General features: G+C 41.7%; 1 protein-coding gene across 5 annotated transcripts in view; it reads left to right on the forward strand.

Moving 5' to 3' along the window:
- Positions 1–8,999: 8,999 nt before the first annotated feature.
- The window catches only part of LRP6 (LDL receptor related protein 6), a gene marked incomplete at its 5' end in the record, with an annotated part of 128,230 nt that continues 116,902 nt past the window's right edge, over positions 9,000–20,327 (forward strand). For all 5 annotated transcript variants that reach the window (XM_079549373.1, XM_079549374.1, XM_079549376.1 and 2 more), the window contains one exon: positions 9,000–9,054. In XM_079549373.1, the coding sequence (XP_079405499.1) occupies positions 9,000–9,054 (55 nt within the window). The remainder of the gene's footprint in view (positions 9,055–20,327) is intronic.

The following is a 20,327-nucleotide window of genomic DNA, read 5'->3' on the forward strand; positions in this document are numbered from 1 at the left end:
AGTGTGTTTTTCTGTTTGGTTCTATGAATAAGCCTTTTTTTTTTTTTTTCCTATCCCTAAATCCAAATTCTAGTGACAGTTCTGAATTTTTCCCACGTAGTCCAGTAAGTTATGAATGAGATAATCTTTGTCCTTCAGTGGCCACACACTGCTCTATCTTTGCGCATGCAGTTCCCATTTATACCAGCGTGAGGTCCTCCTGCGCATGGTTTATGGCTGTCGGTCAAGTCCTCACACTTAGTGGCTTATATCTTTTCAAAACAATTGCCTTGTAGGGTGACATGACTTTTCAGCCCAAAGGTAAAATTTGTGATGGAATCTGAAGACAATTTTCCCAGCTGCTTTTGATTATTCAACTATGACAATGTTTTCCTTGTTTTGTTCCAGCGCATGAAATAAGGAGTTCAAATGTTTCTCCATCACCTGATATCTCAGGCACAGTTTCCAGAAAGAATCCAGTTCTGGCACACACTACTGATGTCTTTACAGAACCAGAACACTGTTTTAGAAAAGCCAAAAATAATTTATTTGGGAGGTATAGCTTTAAACAAGTGAGAACAGCTCACACTACCCTGCTTGCTACTAAACTTAACAAGATACACATGTGGCTTTCCTACATAAAACAAGGGTATGCCTCAAGTGAACTGTGTAATGGGTGGTGTGTTTTGAAAAGTGACAGGTCTGAACACTGAAGTTTATGCATGTGTTTTGCCTGGGAGAGAATGTAAACTTTTCCAGCTATCTGTTGGAGGCTTCATTTCAAGGGTAAGTTTGAGGGCAGGTCAAGTGTCACAGTGCTTTTGGGGCAGCCCAAATCAGGTAGCACTAGGGACAACAGTGATACTTCTCCAATGGCTACCCTATTATTTGGTAACTGGAGTGATTTCCAGGAGCCCTTTCTGCATACGTTTTTTTTATCACTCTTCATGTTATTGATAACAGTGTGCATGCTACAAGCAGTTCAAGTACAGCTTCCTTACTCATGTTTAGAATGTCTCCTGAGTCTCTGGGATATCAGGCATTTGAAACATAGGTTATCATAAGGAACAAACCAGACTGAACTAAAATGGGTACATGTGGCAGCTGTGGTCTATGACCATGCACAACAGCAGATTACCATGCATCAGCTGGCAGGTGGCTATTGTCCCCAAGTGAGACACCAGTTCTTGTGCTTGTTCTGGTGTGTGCTGACATCTACATTACATCTAAGACTGTGGAAGAAATAGGGGCTTGAAAAGTTGATTGAAAAGATGAGGTATGTTTTCTGGGGTAAAGTTCATGGCTTTATAACAGTTGTTGATTTCTTTTACCTTTTGCTAGTTTCCACCTAGTTGAATATTGCTGAAATCCTAATCAGGAATTGCCTTGGTCGTAATGGGCTTGGTAAAACAAAATAGGTCTCCACAGAAATGAATTTGCATATCCCTCATTTGGATTTTGACTTAAATTTTAATAAATCTTGCTTGAATCTCCGACTCAGCTCAATTCATATTTATTTTACTCTTTTACCATCAGTAGTGATGACTCAGTATCCAACTTCTACCTTCTTTTTGTGCACAGCTGTTTCTTTGCTATTTAATTTGCTATCTATTGTTGTCCAAAAGCGGAGAGGTTTTGCTCAGGTATTTGCTGGCTTTTCTTTTCCTGTTGTTTCCAGATCTTCCTGTTGAAAACTGAACAGTATTTTAAACTTCAGTTTTGATCTCATAAGCTTAGTTTTGAAATGTTATCTATGTAATAAAATAAGTGATCTGCCAGTACTGCAGTGGTGAATGCTTTTTGCTCACAAAGCACTTCTTCTGCACCTACTGAAATAAACAGTGGCATCTCAGACGAAGCAGATTTTGCCCTTCATTTGTCTTAAAAAGCCATTACAAGTGTTCCAGCTATGTTGTGAGCAGACATCTCAAATGTTTTGTCTAAATGTAAGTATAAATCATAGCATGTTTCTGTTGATAAGAACACTTAAAAAAACCTGTTAGGTACACAGCTGAGTATTCAAAATTTTGTGTGCATAAACTAGGAGAGCTACTGGGGCAACAAATGAGATGAATAGCTGCATCTCTTCTGCTTGTGATCACTCTGTACTGTAAACCAAACAGAATTAGTGTAGTTTACCCAAACCTGGCTTTCGTAATAGTATGTGAGTAGTAAGATGGTGCTAGATGAAGTGGAAGCAATATCTAAATAACTGGTATACACAATGCACTGCAAGCATTTTTTTCTCCTATTCTTAAGCAATTTAGGTCTTTGGTTCCCACTATTTTTCTGGATTTTTTTTGTTTATTTGTTTTCTAATACAGTGACCAGCACACCTTTTGATATATTGGGTTCACGATTTATTGCCACAGAATTCCACAAGAAGCACATGTATATCCTCACTAACATTTCCTCTGCCATCATTTCTAAACCACAGATGTAGATAATGCTCTAAACTGTTGGTTCTTACAACTCCTCAAGCTTCTCATATTTAAAAAAAAAAAAAAAAAAAGTGTTTTGAGGAAAAATAGCATTTCCATATAATGTTCAAAGAAAAGGTTTCTTAATATGCCAAGATTAAATGGGGATTTTATTCTGTGTAAGCCTTTTTAATATCATTCCAAAGGTATTCGATTTTTTCACAATTGCAGTAAGGAAAAATTAGTAGAAGTTGCATTCACAGCAAAGCTCTGGCACCGAAAAAGGCACTGGAAAGAGATTTATGTGTCAGGCCTATGCAAACACAATTTGCTGTCTTTAATTCAAAGATCCACATGACCAACTACTGTCACTGTGGGGTTTGTTGGAGAGGTAAGAGAAAAGAAAAGGAAAATGAATTGGTTGGATATTTTCAGTTTTCTTTATGAGAAGAGAAAACAAAATCAACATAATTCATAACTGAGTATGGTGATTCTTTAATGATATTTTTATAGCAGGTGCAACTGCTTAAACAAGTATATTTGAGGCAAGTATCTTTCTCTGTGCTTTCTTTTATTACTTATCTACATTTAGTTGTCAGTTTATGAATAATCTTTATTCAAGTCCATGGTGTAAGGAAGTTATTTGAAGAACTATGAAAAAGCAGCAAATGAGACCTTAGTCACATATAACTGCCTCTTCTATCCTGCCATCGTGTGAAGATGGAGCTACACGCCTTAAGATACAAAAATCTTTATATACACAACCAGAGCAGTTTTGAGGACCCACACTCATTCCTGTTCTAAAAGACAATGAAATCAATGTGACACATTTAGTCGATGCCAGTGCGTGCAGGGTTTTCTGCTGTTCTGGGCCTGTATTTCAAATATCTTGTGGAGACATAAATGCTTAACTGTACAGTTCTTAGCACTGCTGCCAGTTGATAGTGGGGTAAATGAGAGAATTTGGAATTTGGTTTTCACTTAGCCATTGTCCCCAGATCCTATATTTCTAATTTACGGATCAGTTTGAATCTAAGAAACTACAAATTCTAAGAAACTACAAACACGCTTAAAAAGGCGTGTTTAAAATGGGTAGACAGAATCAGCTGCTGACAGTTATCCTTGGATTTCATGCTTTGAAAAGAGAGCAAGGACTAATAAGAACTATTATCAGCATTGCTAATATTTGAGTTTAAGATTTGAAAAGAAAAAAAAAAGAAAAAAAGAAAAAAAAGCAGGCTTTACTCATTGAAGAGTGGTGTCACGCCCTAGGGCACTCACAAGCATTTTTATTGCTCTGAAATAAACTGAGGACTTAGGGACTCATACATGTTCTACATGCTACTTTTCCAAGCCTTAAAGCAAATTTATCACAGTAAAACAAAACTTAGATCAGAGAGTACATACAGATATCAGTTCTGAACGATCAAATGTATTAATTTTGCTCTTAGAAAAACTGGCTAATATTAATTTAATGAAAAAATTAAGAATATACCTTCAACCTCTATTTTTAACTACTATCTATAAATAAATCAAGATTTTTTTTTCTTTATATAATGAACTGCTTCAGCGTCTTGCATTTTTGTGATTTTGCTTTTTGAACCTCATAAATGGAGGTTGACATTAACATCGTAGATATTAAACCTAAAAGGTTAGCCAACAGAGGGCACTCTTCTGCGCTCTAAGGTAGTGCACAAGTAACCGATTGTGCTTTTCTGGAATAGTTTGAGAACTTTTTAACAGTTAAGAAAAACAACACCCCTGAAGTGGTATCACAGTGAAGGATGCAAAGTCATTTTCTCGAGGTGCTAAGTGTCTTGGGTAATTTCAGACTAAATAAATGTAAATCTATAAAAATATGGATGCGAGTAAACATCACAAATCTTCTCCCCAGACTTTGAACTGGAGAAGGGGTGATTCTCTTTTGACATCGTGAACTGCGGCTTTCCCATGTGCATCCTTGTTAGTGCACTTCAGCTCAGAGGAACCTACTTCAAATTGCAAAATGCAAAACTCTTTCCTGTGCACAGATGATGTGTCACAATGCGTATATTATACAAAGATTGAAGTGTTGTATGAACGACTGCTAATTACTGTAACTTACTTTTTCTTTTTGCTAATTACTGTAACTTACCTTTTTTGACCATAATAAGGCATGCATTCTAGTAATTTATCCCTATGGCTAAAACAGTGTTAACAAATGTACAATCCTTTACCAGCAACTAATTTTTAAAAGGCTACAGTACAAAGTGTAACTGGTAAATCCTATGCATGCATATGGCAAAATGCTGAGCTCCATGAAAGTGTTCTGAAAATGAAGTATTCTTAAACTGTTGTTGTTTAAAATGCATGCACGTTGTTGTTAATAGAGCTCAGATGCTGTCTGTTTTTGGAAATCTTTGCGAACTGAAATAAAACTGTGTTTTGGTATCCGTCAGCCTGAAATGCGGTCTCTTTTGAAAGGGTGTTTTAGCTGCATCAACCCAGCATTACAGTTTTTTTACAAATTTTGGAACTCTAACTTTCTAAAATGACTTTTTATAATTTAGCTTTGAAATATAGCCATGGCTACCTGGCTTTCATAAGGAAAGTATTGGACTTGCCCTGTGGCCTGGTGGGCAGTGCCAAGTTAAAATCAGAATCCTACACAATTCACGCTGAAGGTACTACAGCTGAAGAAGCATATCCTGAGGCAGTGTTGTTTTCAACTCCCTGGGAGATGGAAGAGGAGAAAAGAAGCAGTAGATAAACAGCCTGATCCTGGATACACCATCAGCAGGAGTCCAAATACTCCTCGAAAGGTATAAAGGAAAAGCCCAAGCCTACAGGGTCATCTATTTTATATTTCCCCTTCAGGTTATCGCTGGAATCCTGTTGGACTAGCTTACCCCTATGCTCTCCTGAACTCAAGGACCTTCTCTGTGAAGTTTTTGTTGTAAGGATTTCTTCAGCTACAAAGAAATGCAGTTCTCATCCTGGACACCAGGCAGCACCTTCTGAAGGCGGAGATGCTAAAAAAAAAAATTAAAAAAAAGAAAAAAAGAAAAAGAAAAAAGGTATTACACTTAATGGAGAAAAAAAATAAGGCACTAAAGAGCAAGGAGAAGAGGCAACTTCATACATAATTTAGAAAAAAAAAGGGGGGGGGAGGATGGGGACTTGATTTATGGGTGGGAAAATAATGGGAATGCTGGCTATTGACTATTGAGATGGTTTGACAGACCCTACAGACAGTAAGTGAAGATAAGTGAGATCTGGAATAGATCTCCCTGGAGAAAATTTCTGGAATAGAGAAATGGCTATCAGTCCAAGGAAAGCTGCCTAAGTCTTGTTGAAAAGATGCAGTTGATATGGCTTTACTTTTAATAGTAAAAATGAAGGAAAAATATGTCTGCTTATTACTGATTTTTAAGAAGGGATAGATGATCTAGTGTTCTATTCTTTAAAGAAGGAACACTGTGGTGTTCCATTCTGCTCTTGGAACAGGATAAATCTTGTAAGGTGTACCTGTCATATTTCTTAGATCTGATCTTGTTTTGAAAAGAAGGTGGTGATATGTGGAGTCAGGGTGTCTTATTTTACCTGTGAAATTGTTGTAACAGACATCACTGATGAAGTCATCACCACTTCACATCCCATCTCCTTGCTATTTTACTTCAGTCTTTCCTTATGGATGCAAGAGAGGACTTGAGCTAGAGTTTCAGTATAAAACTTGACCCTTTTGAAGTTGGTGAGAGTTTTGCCATTGACTTCAGAGGGACCAGGATTTCACCATGCCATGCCCATTAACTCTTGTTGAGACATTCAGCAAGGGAGCTAATTATGATAGTGGTTTCTGTGATGTGGGCAGCCACAAATCCATTTGCTGTGCAGCTATCTTCTGCTAACAGCTTTTGTTCATTAGGGACTTCAGTCCCCATTTTACAAAGGATCCCACCGACTTCACTGCAACCCAGGGCACTGTTCAAAGATACAGAGACTTGAACAGTTACTACTGGTTTTAGAAGCTCCAGCTGCCACTCCTGGCTGTCCTCTGTGCTGACAAAAATGCTTTTGAAGCTGTATTATGAACCAAACCAGGGAACTAACCTGAGTATAATGAAATTCTTGTGAAAGTTCTTGTATCATTGAATCACCATCTGAGTCCAGAGGTAAGAATAAGACTGTACAGATTTCTTGACAGTCAAAGTCTCTGACTGGATTTCAGTGAGCAAATGAGTACTCATAACAATGAATACTGATAAGAATGAATAATCATAAGATTAATAAAAATAACTGTAACCAACAAGAGGATCTTCCTACTGCAATAGAAAGAACATTCCCTCTGCACTCCTATTTCCTTCATCTTAACTTTAAGATCAAATAAAGGAACGTAAGTATTTCAGAGGAGCCCTGGCTGTCAGAATCTTTTATGTGTGAGATAATCTAGTTTACTTTGTAGAAACTTCTACAGCTGGGTTCCCCCTGTGTGTATGAATTAGAAGTAAAGCTGAGAAACAGATACAACATGGGTTTGGTCTTGAATCACAAGCAATGAATGGAAAATTGTTTTTAAAAAGGCTACCTAGGCTTGAGGGAACTGTCTCTATGAAGCATATGGAGAAAAGGGGATACATAAGTAAAGCCACTAATCACTCAATGATTAGAGGAAATCCTATCAGGAAAGGAAAGGTCTTGAAATACAGAAAAATGGTCAAATTCATGATGGGTGACAGCACGTAATGTTTGTAAGCTAAAAATAAAGCCAGTCAGATGGGATGGTGGGGAAGATGAGAGAGCCAACAGACAGGGGATCCAGCTCCCAAGGAAGATAGCCAAGACACCATTGTGTTTCCAGCAAAAGAAAAAAGAATGCAAGATACAACAGGGAACAGCACATAGAGAAATGTGTCATTTGAGGGTTCAGGCTTGAATTTTCTCTCAGCTGTGCATTGTGTTGCTAAGATATGAAGAATTCATTAAGGACTTGCAATACTACATAAGAGGTTAATCACTGATCATGCAGATTGTGAGTAACTGTTTTCTTTGATTCCAATTGCTCAGTGAAAATAAATAGAATGCTGTGCTGCTTCTGTCTGTTCCCACAAAATCCAGTTGTGACATCAAGGATATGCTGAGGTTTATCCACACTCTGGTACATTTGTTCATGGGAAGCCCTTCCCCTCCAGCACCATCGAGTTTCCTATCCTCCTGGCTGACACAGCAGCAACACAGGAGGTTATTTCACCTGGTGGAGTCAAAGACATACTTGAACACAGACCTGCCCTCAGGCAGCTATTGCTGTTGAGTTGTTCACATTTTCAAGATTTCCCTCCCCCCTTCTTAAACAACTTTTAAAGTTGGACATTTACTTCTTTTCTCTAGAAAGTTTTGACTTGCGGTTTTTCCCCAGTAGAATCTGAAAGTCTGATATCATCACATGACTGCTGGAGTCTGATGTCAGAGCCGGTCTGCGATGCCTGGGCCTTTAATCTGGCCCAGATGTTATCTCCTACTGTAATCACAAGAAAAGCTATGAAAGTATATGTTCAACAGATACGAAATTAAAAGTTAAATGTTTCCATAAGTTTCTAATAACCCTGAAAATAACACAGACTTCTGAACGCGAGGATCTCGAATTTTGTTTTAAGGCGTTCTGCCTCGAAGCCTCATTCCACGGAACAGCTGTTCCGGGAGGACAGGAGGGACGCCTCGTGAGATGCGGAGTTCCTCGGAGAAATACTGAAGTAGCTTTGCCCACGGGGCAGCTCCGCAGCGATTTCCAAGAAAAGGCCGTGGCCCCACAGCCCACCCTTCACTCGGGAACCGCCGCCGGGCAGCGACCCAGAGGGACGGAAGAGAATCCCGGCCGGGCAGCCCGCACCTGCGGGCGGAGGGGAGCGGCCGTCTTTGTGCGGCCGCCGCTCTGTGACTGAAAGTAGTCCCGTCCCTCCCGGGCCGGTGTTGCTCCGACAACCGTATCGCACCCAAAAAGGCGGCGGAGGCGTGCGTGCGAAACAACGCGGCAAATAGTCCCGCTGGAATGCGACGGCGGCGGCCGGCTCCCCCCGTCCGACCCCTCGCCCTGCCCACGGGCGTCCCTGAGCCGCGCGCACCCGCCCTCGCCCCGCGCCCCGCCCGAGGCGGAGCTGCCCGCCGCGCCGCCAGCGCTCGCCCGCCGCCGTTTGCGTGCGCGCCGCCCTCTGCCCGCCCGCTCGCTCCCCGCCTGAGGAGGCGGGCGGTGCGGCGGGAGCGCGGAGCCGGGCGGGCGCGGCGCGGGGCGGGGGCCAGGCCGGGCCGGGAGAGGAGGAGGAGAAGGAGGAGGGCTGTATCCCTGCGCCTGTGCGCGCCCGGCGGAGGCGGAGGCCGGGCGAGCGAGTGAGCGAGCGGAGAGTGGATGGCGAGCGGCCGCGGCGGCGGCGCGGAGGCCGGCATGCAGGGGAGCGCTCGGTGCCGCTGCGGCGCGCCGGGGCCAGCGGCCTGCTAGGGGGGCTCGGCGGCCGCCCTTCGCCGCTGCCCGGCCCTCCTCCCCGTCTCCCCGCCCGCCGGGCAGCATGAAGTGGCAGCGGAGGGACTGCTCCTCGCCGCCGCCCCGCCGGTGAGAGCGCGGAGCGAGGGAAGATGGGGGCCGTCCTGCGGAGCCTGCTCGCCTGCAGTTTTTGTTCCCTGATGCGAGGTGAGCAGGGGGCGGGAGGAGGAGGAGGAGGAGAAGGAGGAGGCGGCGGTGGGGAAAAGTTGACGGCCGTGTTGCGAGGGGCCATGTTTGCCCGGGCGGGAGGGGAGCGGCCTGCTTGCCGGCGGGGCCGGCCCATTGTTGCCGCCTTCAAGTTTGGCTTTTTAATAAAAAGAGAGCAAAAAGGCACCGAACGGCCCCCAGCTCCCTCCGCAGCCGCGGCCCTGCCGGAGGCAGCGCGGCTCAGGCGCGAGTGTCTCAGCTCGCCCCGCCGCTCTCCGTGTCCGCGCCAAAGCTGTTCGCTTTCCCTTCTTTTTTCCTTTTCTCCTTTGCCCCGGGGGTATCCCAAGAAGTGGGTTCCCCGCTGCCGGGCGGCCCCCGGTGCTCGGCAAGGGGCTGTTGCCGGTCCCCCAGGACACCTGGGTTCCGCTGCCCCGCGCTGCGATTCCTGCTTCTGGATGATTTCTGTCTCTGCGTGCAAACCGGGTTTCTTTGGGTGTTGTGAACTCAACTCCTGCCTCAGTTTCTCTCCATTTGCTCTTCTTGAGAAGAAATCACCTGTGATGTTTGCATCCATCATCTTGCTGTTTTCTCATCTTTTTCTGTGCTAGAAGATGGAAGAGGTTAATAACTAATAGTTCATCAACCACGTTTTGATATAGAAAATTACTCTGTTCACAACGTTTATTGCTTTACACGAAAGATCAATAAAGGTGTTCCAGGCTGAAGGAACTGCTGTGTAGCCGGTTGCTCGGTACTCCGCAAAACAAAAATTTTCCACTCTTCCTTACTCCCTTCCCTTCCCTTCTTTTTTTTTTTTTTTTTTTTTTTTTTTTTTCCTATGCATCTGTTTGCCATATTGTATCCTGTTTGTAAGGCTACAAATATACTTATTTAAATGGACTGTGTAATAGTTTGCTTCCAATTGGAACAGCGAAACTTCAGTTTTCAAAAGCAAGGTTGGATCCAAAGCATGGAGAGGAATTGTTTCCTGATTAGTTAGTTTTATTACGTAACGACCATACCTGTTCTTAATAAACCGTTCGTTTGGTTCTCAATTGCAATTTAATTCAAATGGCAGCCCCATTGGTGTGCATACCATTGCATGATATCAGCGTTGTGACAGTCACTTCTTCAGATTAATTTCAAAATAGTGACACGTGCTACTGTACTTTTTAGCATACCCAGTGATGTTTAATAATAAACTTTGAAGAAATGTTCAGTTTGTAAATTATTTGGACTGTCATTTCTTCACATCTGTCATCTTTATCTATTGCCGAAGACATTTGTATCCAAGCAGTATTTCTCTTTCTTCTGTATTAATGCATTCCTGCTGTTGGATCTTCCACCTAAATTCATAGTCTTCTATTTGTGACATGATAGTAATTTCCTTAATTGCTACTTAAGGATGATATAAACAGCAGGAACAGCTGAACACTGAAGAAATAAAATAAAATTTTAATGGATGTGTCCTTCTTAATAAACAACATGTATGCAGGCAGAATTGGCTTGAATAAGATGTGCTGAGTTCATATGAAGTGTCAGCTGTTCTTTAATGAGGCAGAGGCAGTGCCAGCATGAGTATGAATAAGTTTATACATGAAAGTAGAGCTGATGTTATGACGTTCACTACTTGGTCTGTGAATTTGGTGCTGTGAAGGCTGCTAGGTCAACAGCACTGGAGATTGAAACCTGGAAAATAATACCTATGTGAATTGCAGCAAAAGGACTTGGAGAAGTACCAGACCGTTATGATCCAGAACTGGAAGCATACCCCAAGGCACCTTTCTGTCCAGTAATCTGAGAACTGTGATAAACAGACCATACTGACTTTTCAAAGACAGCTATTCAGATTTGTAAGAGATGAGCTGATGTCACGACAGCTGGCTGTGGAGGTTTGTGTGCGTTGTTGGTTTTGGTTGCTTTTTTTTTTTGTTTTTCTCTCGTGCCTTACTCTGATTGATGGAAGAAAGGGATTGCTTTCCTGGAACCTGCCCAGAGTCTCACCAGCCCAGCCTTTGTGCTCCTCTCTTGGTCTTTGGTTTGATCTGGGGGACTCTGAACATGAGCAGTGTTTCATGAAGCTGGTCCCCTAGGATATATACAGACAAGTGAGTAAGACCTGGCCTCTGGTCACTTTATGTGTTCTACACGGCAGCTGTGAAACCAGTCAAGCTCTTAGGTAACTGGCAATTGCAAAGAGGCAAAAGCAGTTGCATCCCATCTGTCAGGGAACTACAGGTAAGTGTGAGACAGGTTTCAACTTATTAAAAAGTGTTAAAGAGGTTTTACCTTCCCAAGTATTCTTGGCTTGCTCTTGTCCCAGAAATATCTCTAGTCATCATGCAATTGCTGTTTTTTTTTTTTTTTTTTTTTTTTAAAACCCTGATTGTGCAGAAAGTGCATGAAGCTCTTGTTTGAATAGAGATCTTATCAAAGATGTTTGTGCAGACTATAGTGGATGTTACAGACCTTTGTGCTGATTAACTAATCAGTTAGTGAAGAATTGAAGATGTCTGTTTGGTTTTGGGCATTTTAAAGCCCCTTTATGTGTTCAGAAGAGAGCTTGAATCTGTTGTTATGAGTAACTTCCTTTTGATAAGCAGAGCATCTTTTCTTTTTTGTATCTTTTTAGGTAGATTCATTTGCACATAGTTTAGAAGAGCTTAATGTTCAGGACTTGCTAAGCTGACTGGAGGTGTTTTTCTCCAAAAGTCAGAAAGTGGAACAAGGCTTTTTACTTCTGAAGCAGTCAGGCGGGAGATGAAGCATGAGGTCTCCAATCCTTGGACTAAATTAATTTTTAATTTTAAAAATTTTAAATTTTGACAATAAGACTTGGAAATATATATATAAATATATGTATTTTGTATTCATCATGAGGCATTTCTCCACCCAAGCTTGAACTGACCATTTTCTGCTCACGTTTTCCATTTGTGTGATTCCTTGGAAATCAGTGCAACTTTGTCTGCTGTGATTTCCAATGCATTTTCCTCTGTCATCTCTCCATAGTACATTCTAAAATTAGTGTGATTTAAGGCGTTACAAAATATCCAGCATTGCTTTAATAGTTTTTGCAATTGCATCTCTCTGATAGCTTGCTCTCATCAGACTGCTTTAACTTTATTCTCCTTTTTTTTTTTTTTTTTTTAAATAGAAAAATTAGGACAGAAAGAAGTGTTTATGGCAAGGTGTGCTGAAGATATGAGGAAGTTGTGGGTATATGGATCTAGTCATAGGTGTATAAAGATGATGGGCTCCTTGTGTCCTTCAGTGGGAGTTCTGTACAGATATTTGGGTCCGAATCTTAATTATGTTTCTCAGAAACACTGGTTAGAGGAGCATTAATCAGGTTTCCTTTTTTCCTTTGTGAATGGATTACATCTGCATTTGAGCTCTAGAAAATAGGGAAATTTGTCTGGAAGTTGTAGAGTGGGTAGATATTTTTGGAGAATGATAGGTCAAGAGCTGGAGCATAGGAACATTTTAAACTGCCTTTGGGAACTGGAGAAATCTGATTCCTTTGGACATATGTAACTACCTTTATGATGATGTCACAGGTCGAAAATGCCAGCTTCAAAATATCAGCAGCAATGCATATATAAAGGGATTTACTTTCTAATTAAAATTGAGCACGGATAGTATTTTTCCTTCTGAGGGAGTGGGGTAGGGGAAGAAAACAGAGAAACAGCTCTCAGCTTCTGATCAGTCACTGTTCATCTCTTCTGGCTGCCAGTCTTCAGATTCAGACACTGTATTCTTTGTCCTCAGCATATTTAACCTCATAAATTTCCTATGAAATGCTAACTGCTTGGGTTGCTTTGCCGGTGGCTTCTTCAAATCCTTGTCCTACAAGGAGGGGTATGTGCTGTTGCTGAGTGATAGCAGAGATGCAGTCTTTCTGGGAGGACCAGCTGCTCTGTCAGACCTGATGTGTGCCTGACCTGCAGCTGGGGAGCCCTCCCTCATCTGCAAGCTCACCTGGGACAGTCTTAGTTCATAACATGTATGTGGCTGGTGAAACTCTGTGCTGCCACCCACTTCTGTTCTGACATGTGGAGGGCCATTTGTACCTTGAAGGGAACTGTTGCCAGTGAAATGCAGTTTATCTTGGTAAGGAATGTTCTGTAGATGGGCTTATACCAAGTGGCGTAAGCTGCTCAGAAAGATGTGGGGAGAGTGGATACAGGCACCTCACAGACTTCAGGAATGGTCACGTGTGGTCATACGGAGTAGCTGGCATTGCTCGGTGGGAGATGAGCCATTGAATCTAAATAGTGTGACTTGTCAGCTTGTGGAAGTGATGGATTTTCAGGGACTATGCTTGTGAGTAGAGCAAATGCGGGGGATGTGCTACACCTCTCTTTATTAGGTGAAAGAAATTAATTCCCCTTTAATAACCTCAACCAACTTACACCTGGTTTGTGCAGTTTCAGAGTTTAACGCTTCTGAGTATTTATATGCTGTAAACAAAGAAGCTGCATGTTTCTTTTGCAGTAATTGTCCAAGGCTAGGGAAGAAAGCATTGCGTTGTGTCGCTGATGGATTGTATGTAAGTGCTGGCTATTGACCCTAAGCATTAAACAACTTTTTCCTATTTGTATTTGGTAGGCAAGTCAACTGGTAGAGAGCCTTTTTTGAGCTCTGTAGATATTCTTGCAGTTTGTGAGTACTTATGGAAAGAGGTTCACTGTGTGATTAGGCTCCATATTTACTTTGCGTGGACAGAAGTACTTAGTCTGCTTGGTCTGGCTGCAGTGATGGTGCTTGCAAGCAAAAATGAACTTCTTGTTGTTTCTCCTTTTTTTTTTTTTTTGTCATATCCCCCTGCACTATGGCTACAAAAATAGGGTTTTCTTTGTGTCCTCATGACTGTCATGCTACAGACCTTTCTATTTCAAAGCAATTGACACAGTCGCCTACCTGTTTTGAAATGGAGTCAAACATGCTGATGTCAGGGGGAAATTCTTTACAGAGAGAGTGGTGAGGTGCTGGAACAGGCTGCCCAGAGAGGCTGTGGATGCCCCGTCCTGGAGGTGTTCAAGGCCAGATTGGATGGGGCCCTGGGCAGCCTGGTCTAGTATTGAATGTGGAGGTTGGTGGCCCTGCATGTGGCAGGGGGTTGGAGATGTGTGATCCTTGAGGTCCCTTCCAGCCCAGGCCATTCTGTGAGCACAGTGTGAATACTGCAATAGCTCTTTGCATTTGATTTACAGTATACTTTTAAGAACATGCTACTCAAAGTGTAGCTTAAGAAGTTCGATGGATAAGTAATATTTTGTTTCATTTGAAAAGTGTTACAAAATCTGGAGAAAATGTGTCAGCTTAAGAACATGGAATGTTTTTTGAGCTTCATTATTTATATGAATAGAACAATAAGAAAATATTTTAAATATAAACAGACATGGAAAATGGCAACATTCATGCAGATTTTTTCGGTATCTTGTTACAGGATCACATTACCTAAATAGAACTACTCCCTCGTGATATAATAAATGTGGCAGAAATGGGATTATAGTTTTAATTCTGCTTATAAGGGCCATGTGTGAGCTCTTGATGTCGGATTTGAGTAGTAATCGTATCTGACACAGAAAAATCTTAATCAACTAACTATTTTGCTTGATCAAAAATCACTTCTTTTCATTCTCTGATACTATAGTTTTCTCCTTTATCCTCCTGCTTTTTTTTTTTTTTACTTGATCCTTTCCTATAGGAAAAGCACATTTTTTTTCTTTTCCTTTCTTTATTTTTTTAAATGTTTATGCCTCCAAAATAGCTCAATAATAAGCATTCTCCTCTATCCATTGTCAGGCAGTTCTAGAACGTGACAGGTGTGTTTGCATCAATTGAGGAAGTTAAGGACACGTGGAAGGTGACTTAGAATTTCAGATATTTTTCCTTGGATTATTATTCCATCAAAACAGGGAGTAGAATTTTTGCTTGTACTCATAGTATTACTATTACTTAAAATATTAACGCTACAGGAATCGAAGAATCCTCTGTTCCACACAAACATGAATAGAGTAGAAATATTAAAATTAAGAACAATGGAAGAGTAGGAAAAAATAATTTGTAAACCTTGTAGTGATTCTTCTTATGTTTGTTTGGAAAATGAATTACTGTTCTAATAATTCAGAAACTTAGGTAAAAGTCTCCCTCTTCCCTATGGTAAGGAATAATCATTAATGTTTATAATTCTAGGGTTTTTGTTGTTATTGTTCTTTGTGTTTGCATGTTTATGGATTCTTGTTGGTGTTTTTTTTGTTTTGTTTTTTTTTGTGTTTTTTTTTTTTCCTTTTGGATTACCAGAATTAAGTCAGAATTAAGTTACGTTCAATGTAAAATAGACCAGACCATCCATGTTTTTCAAACAGTGCTCTGTTTGTCTACATACACCTTTCTAATTTTCTAATGCAAGACATGTTGAAAATTTGACATAAAGCATTCTGGAATGTGTTTTTGAGAGTAAAAAATCAAATAAAAGTCATGCAAGTCCAACTGTGTTTCAAAAGGCAAAAAGAAAAGTGCAATAATTTTCAAAATCCTGTAAGCATACCTACATCTTTCCTTACTCTTTACAAAATAGTTGTTAACTATTTCAACTGGAATAGCTATTTATCAGTCTGTAGTAAAATTGATATGGTCTTAAGATCGTGTTTAAAATGTGCTTTCGGTTTGAATTCCTTTCGGCTGATGGAATTCTTAGCTTTAAGCTTGTATTGCAAGTGCTTTGTTTCCATTTTCTTCTAAATCTATTTTCTGTTTCAGTGTGTATCCTTCCTATTTTTGCAAAATTCTTGATAATGTTTTGTCTGGAGTTGTAGCTGTGTGAATAGAAGTGTCTGTTGACTTGTATGAACGAAAGCATTTTGCTGGTAGGGCTGATAGATTTTTACATTTTTATTTCATTCTCAGTACTTGTTATGGTAGATGCACTGATAGAGCTGCTGTTCATCAAACTTGACCTGGGAAGCACAGCCAGCGGTACCACCAGAAAGCAGACCTGTTATTTGATGATACTTTCAGAGAAGCAGCAATGGCAATGTGACAGACCTGTGGGGCAGTGATGCCGCCTCCCCTCTCCTATCAGTTGCACATTTGTGGCACAGCTGAGAGATGCTGCTTACTCTTGTGCTGCACTTAGTAGTGCTAACAACTTTCCTGTTTGATTGGTTATTCAGACCTCCTCTTGGGTCCTCTCTGCTAAATATTAAGGTTGTGCTTCACTGCAGCTTCACGATAGCACTTCAGTTATTTTAAAAAACAAAAAATTAAGGAGTATTTTGTTTTAATTTTTTTTAACCTCATGAACCATGTTTCAAGAATTATTAAGAACGCCACCATATAGGGTGGGCCTGCCAGCTGGGATAATTCATTAACAGAGTTGTCTGAGGGTAGCTCAATGACTGTCCACTTTGTGTCGGTATGGAAAATGTTGGTTTGAAGGAGGACTGGTGGTGCTGCTCAGTGTGTGGCTTTTTGTCTCTATGGGAGCTGAGGGAAGTCTGGGTGAGGCTCCCAGGCTGCTCTCAGCCAGATGTATATCCCCACACAGCTGTGCTGCCCAGGCTGGACAGCCATGGATTAAAAATCATTCCAGGTTAGCAGCAGGCTTTGGAGTATTCTTGTCAGCCTTGTAGGTGTTCCATGTTTATTTTATGGCCTTCAGCCTCCCTTGGTGCTGGGAAATAAACTGCCTCTGTTACCATCACTGCATAGTGTCTATGTGCTTTAATTCAGTGGAGGGTCTTAAATGGATCACAGCCTTTCAACAGCATCAGGAGTGATTTGATACAAGCTTCTTAATTATTTTCTTATTTTTAGAAGCTCCACAGGAAATGATGATGCCAGAAGAAGATGCTGTGAAGAACAGTGTTCTATTTCAGTATTATCTGTTCATCTTATTTGTCATCATATGGCTTGAAGTTTGAACTGCAAAATATTATCCCTATTCAGATGTAGGGCTCTAATTGTTAGAGCATGGCAAAATAAGATTCACTTTTTCTGCATGAGCAAATGTACATGCAGGAAAATACCTTGCAAACAGGAGATGCTTTGCAGCAGTGTATGTGTGGGTTAACTTTTCCATTTAACTGTTTGTATTGAGGTGTTTCCAGTAATCCAGGGAAACTTCTGCAGCATCATGCGTTGTTCTGACAGCTGTTAAAGAAACTGGAAGAGTGGCAAAGGGGGAGGTTATGAGGATGCTTGAGGAAATGGGAAGCATAGTAATGAGGTTCTACAAACGTTAACATGGACAGTGGTGCTACATGGCCATACATCTCTATCAACCTTTCTCCTTTCTAGAGTCTACTGTAGTTCAAGGAAAGTGTGTTGTGTTGCTGTCATACCACCTTTATTTGCTTGCCACTTTGGGTTTCCTCTTTAAAATCAGTAGAAGGTCGTAGCTTTATATGTGGCTGCAAGCAGAGGCCTGGCCTGGGAACATAGCTCTCTGTTCAACCTAGGCTGCTGTCAGCAAGACTAATTCACCATATTAAGTGATGAATGTGTTAACTACCTTTCAAAGTGGTGTCTTTTATCCCCATACGATTGCAGTGGTACAGAGTAGGAGAGTGGTTGTTATGGGAAGATGAGCCAAGACACCTTACTCTTCCTGAGATGGGCAATCAATGAGAGTGTACTACTAAATACTGAGACTCTGATAATTTGCAAATCATCAGCTACTGGGTTTATCGCCAAGAAGGTATTTTTGGGTGATGCCTGCAATTCCAAAGTTGTTTACATTTGATATAGCAAGACAATGGGAAATAGTTTTAAATTGAGGGAGGGAAGATTCAGGTTGGATGTCAGGGGGAAGTTCTTTACAGAGAGAGTGGTGAGGTGCTGGAACAGGCTGCCCAGAGAGATTGTAGATACCCCGTCCCTGGAGGTGTTCAAGGCCAGATTGGATGGGGCCTTGGGCAGCCTGGTCTAGTATTGAATGTGGAGGTTGGTGGCCCTGCATGTGGCAGGGGGTTGGAGATGCGTGATCCTTGAGGTCCCTTCCAACCCTGGCCATTCTGTGATTCTGTGATATGCTAGAGTTCATTACTTCACTTGCATGTGCTTTTGCTATACTGTGCAAAGTCTGCTGGCTTTGTATCCCTGAACCTGGCGTTTCTGTCCTTCCCTCTGATGGTTTTTTTTTTTCCCCCCTCATTCTCTTACCTCCCACATTCTTCTGATTCTTTGGAAAGGGAAGTTTTCTCCCCATTATAAAGCAGGTTAAAGGATTACTTACTGTCCCTTGTACCAGCAAGTCTTGCATGGATTGCGTTGGTCCAAACTGTTCCTGTATGGCTGGAGTCCTGCAAAACTACAGTTAGAGACTTGGTGCAGAATCCGAATGCCATTGCTGCTGTTTGGTGTCTTTGCTTTGGTACTGATATTCTCTTCCCATTCACTGACAAGCCTGCCTGTTCCTCTGACCTTCAGAGTTGTCTCCTGAACAGTCATTGGATGACTTTAGGATGTGAAATATGCTTTAGACTCCTCCAACAAGCTTGGGCTGCCTCAGGATAATTTCCTCGAGTCTGGCTGCCTGCAGCGTCTTGCAGGTATGTTTGTGAGAGTAAGGAGGTTCAGACAGAAGAGAGCACTCCGTTCACTGCTAAGATGGAATAGGGGCTACTGCTAAGTCAGTTTCTTAGTATGTATAAAAGCAGTTGTGTGGGTTAAATTGGTGCAGCTATTGTGATGGAACATTTGGTGAAAAATCCTGGTGCTTGCAGTGCTGAAATTCCTTTGCATTTCCTGGAGATTTCTTGTTTGTTTGTGAATATAAATCATCACTTGTTTCTTTACAACACTACTTCTGCTCCCACATGAGGAGTAGGACCCAGAAGTCAAAACTTGCAAAACCTTTTCCTTCTTTCTCCAGGCTGAGCAGCAGAACTTGGACATTCAAAGAAACCAAATAGACAGAATTGCTAAGTGTAAGCAGTAATGAAGAAATTTGAAACCTGGGAAGTGAAGGAGACTGTACCTAGATGCTCACCTCCAAGAGAATTTGTCTTATGTTCTTTTGTTGGCTATTTGTGGGACATCTTGGGAAAAGGGAGGATTGTAGTACATACAAGGAGTTTTCTGTACACAACGGATTTGAGGAGATTGCAGCTAATGATCTTTGCTGGTTGTCTGTACTTATTTCCTTGCTTTTCTTTCCTGTGTGGTCTGGTTATGGATGCATGTTTTTCCATCAAGGTGTCTGGCAAATTCCTTGTGCTTCCTCTGCCTCATCTGGGAAAGTGCATGGCTGTTTGGTGTGTCTCACCTCTGTGTCTCCCTTTTTCCAGTCGCTGTGTTTGCTGTCCGCATGTCAGTAAACTTGGCAGTGTTAAGTAACTTCAAATGCTCAGACTTCTTCACCAATATGTGTAAGAGAGGGATTTTTGTCTTCCCGTTTGAAGACATCATCTTCCAGTGTAACAATTATTAGAAGTGCCTTTCTGCCTGGATACTTCTTTCCATATGTGAACGTTTCCCCAGCATGACTGGCAGCACTGGGATTCTGGTGGAGGTTCCACAAACTACAGTGGATACCTCTAGTCTGGAAGGTCCTGTTCCTGAATTGGAGGTTCACAAACAACTGGTTCAGCTTATTTGTCAAAGATGATGTCGTGCCTCACCCTGTTGTACAAGTATTTACATTTATCTGATTTTATTCGAGCTGACAAGTGGCTATAAACTAGTTTTTGGCAGATGAGGAAGGACTAAGGTGGTCTGTCCTTTCTGCTAGTTAGCTCCCTGCGTTATCTTGCTGTGATGCTGGCTGGGTGCTAGTGCCAATGCAGAAGGGGGGCTGAAGACTTACAATGGGAACTGGAGCTGAGGAGAAGCCTGTTGCTGCAGTCTGATCTGGAACAGAGCTGCCAGCAGGAGGGGGGAGCTGCTCCCCTCCCAGCACCCTGCTGCTCGCCTCGTGTTCATGTCTGAGTTTGCTGAACCTCTTTTGAGGTGATTCAACTCACTAGCCAAGGCAAACGTTTTGCTGATTTATTAAATCAGCTTGGGAGTGGGCCTGTAGCTATGTGAGAGGGAAGAACAGCATTGCCAAGGTTTGGAAATGTATTAAAATGGGTTTGGGGAAAATGAGTTGATGTTAATTGCCGTGACCAGGCTAAATTACCATGAGTACAAGAGAATGAACCTGTTCTAGGTAACATTGACCATGTGACTCTCAGAGGTGTCGTGGATCATTGGAAATAGAAAAGGAGCAAGCAGGAGCTTATGGAACAGGCAACTGGACGTGTTAAAAGTATGACAAATTCTGA

The sequence above is a fragment of the Tetrao urogallus genome (assembly GCF_951394365.1).
Source record: "Tetrao urogallus genome assembly, chromosome: 1".
Taxonomy (NCBI): Eukaryota; Metazoa; Chordata; class Aves; order Galliformes; family Phasianidae; genus Tetrao; species Tetrao urogallus.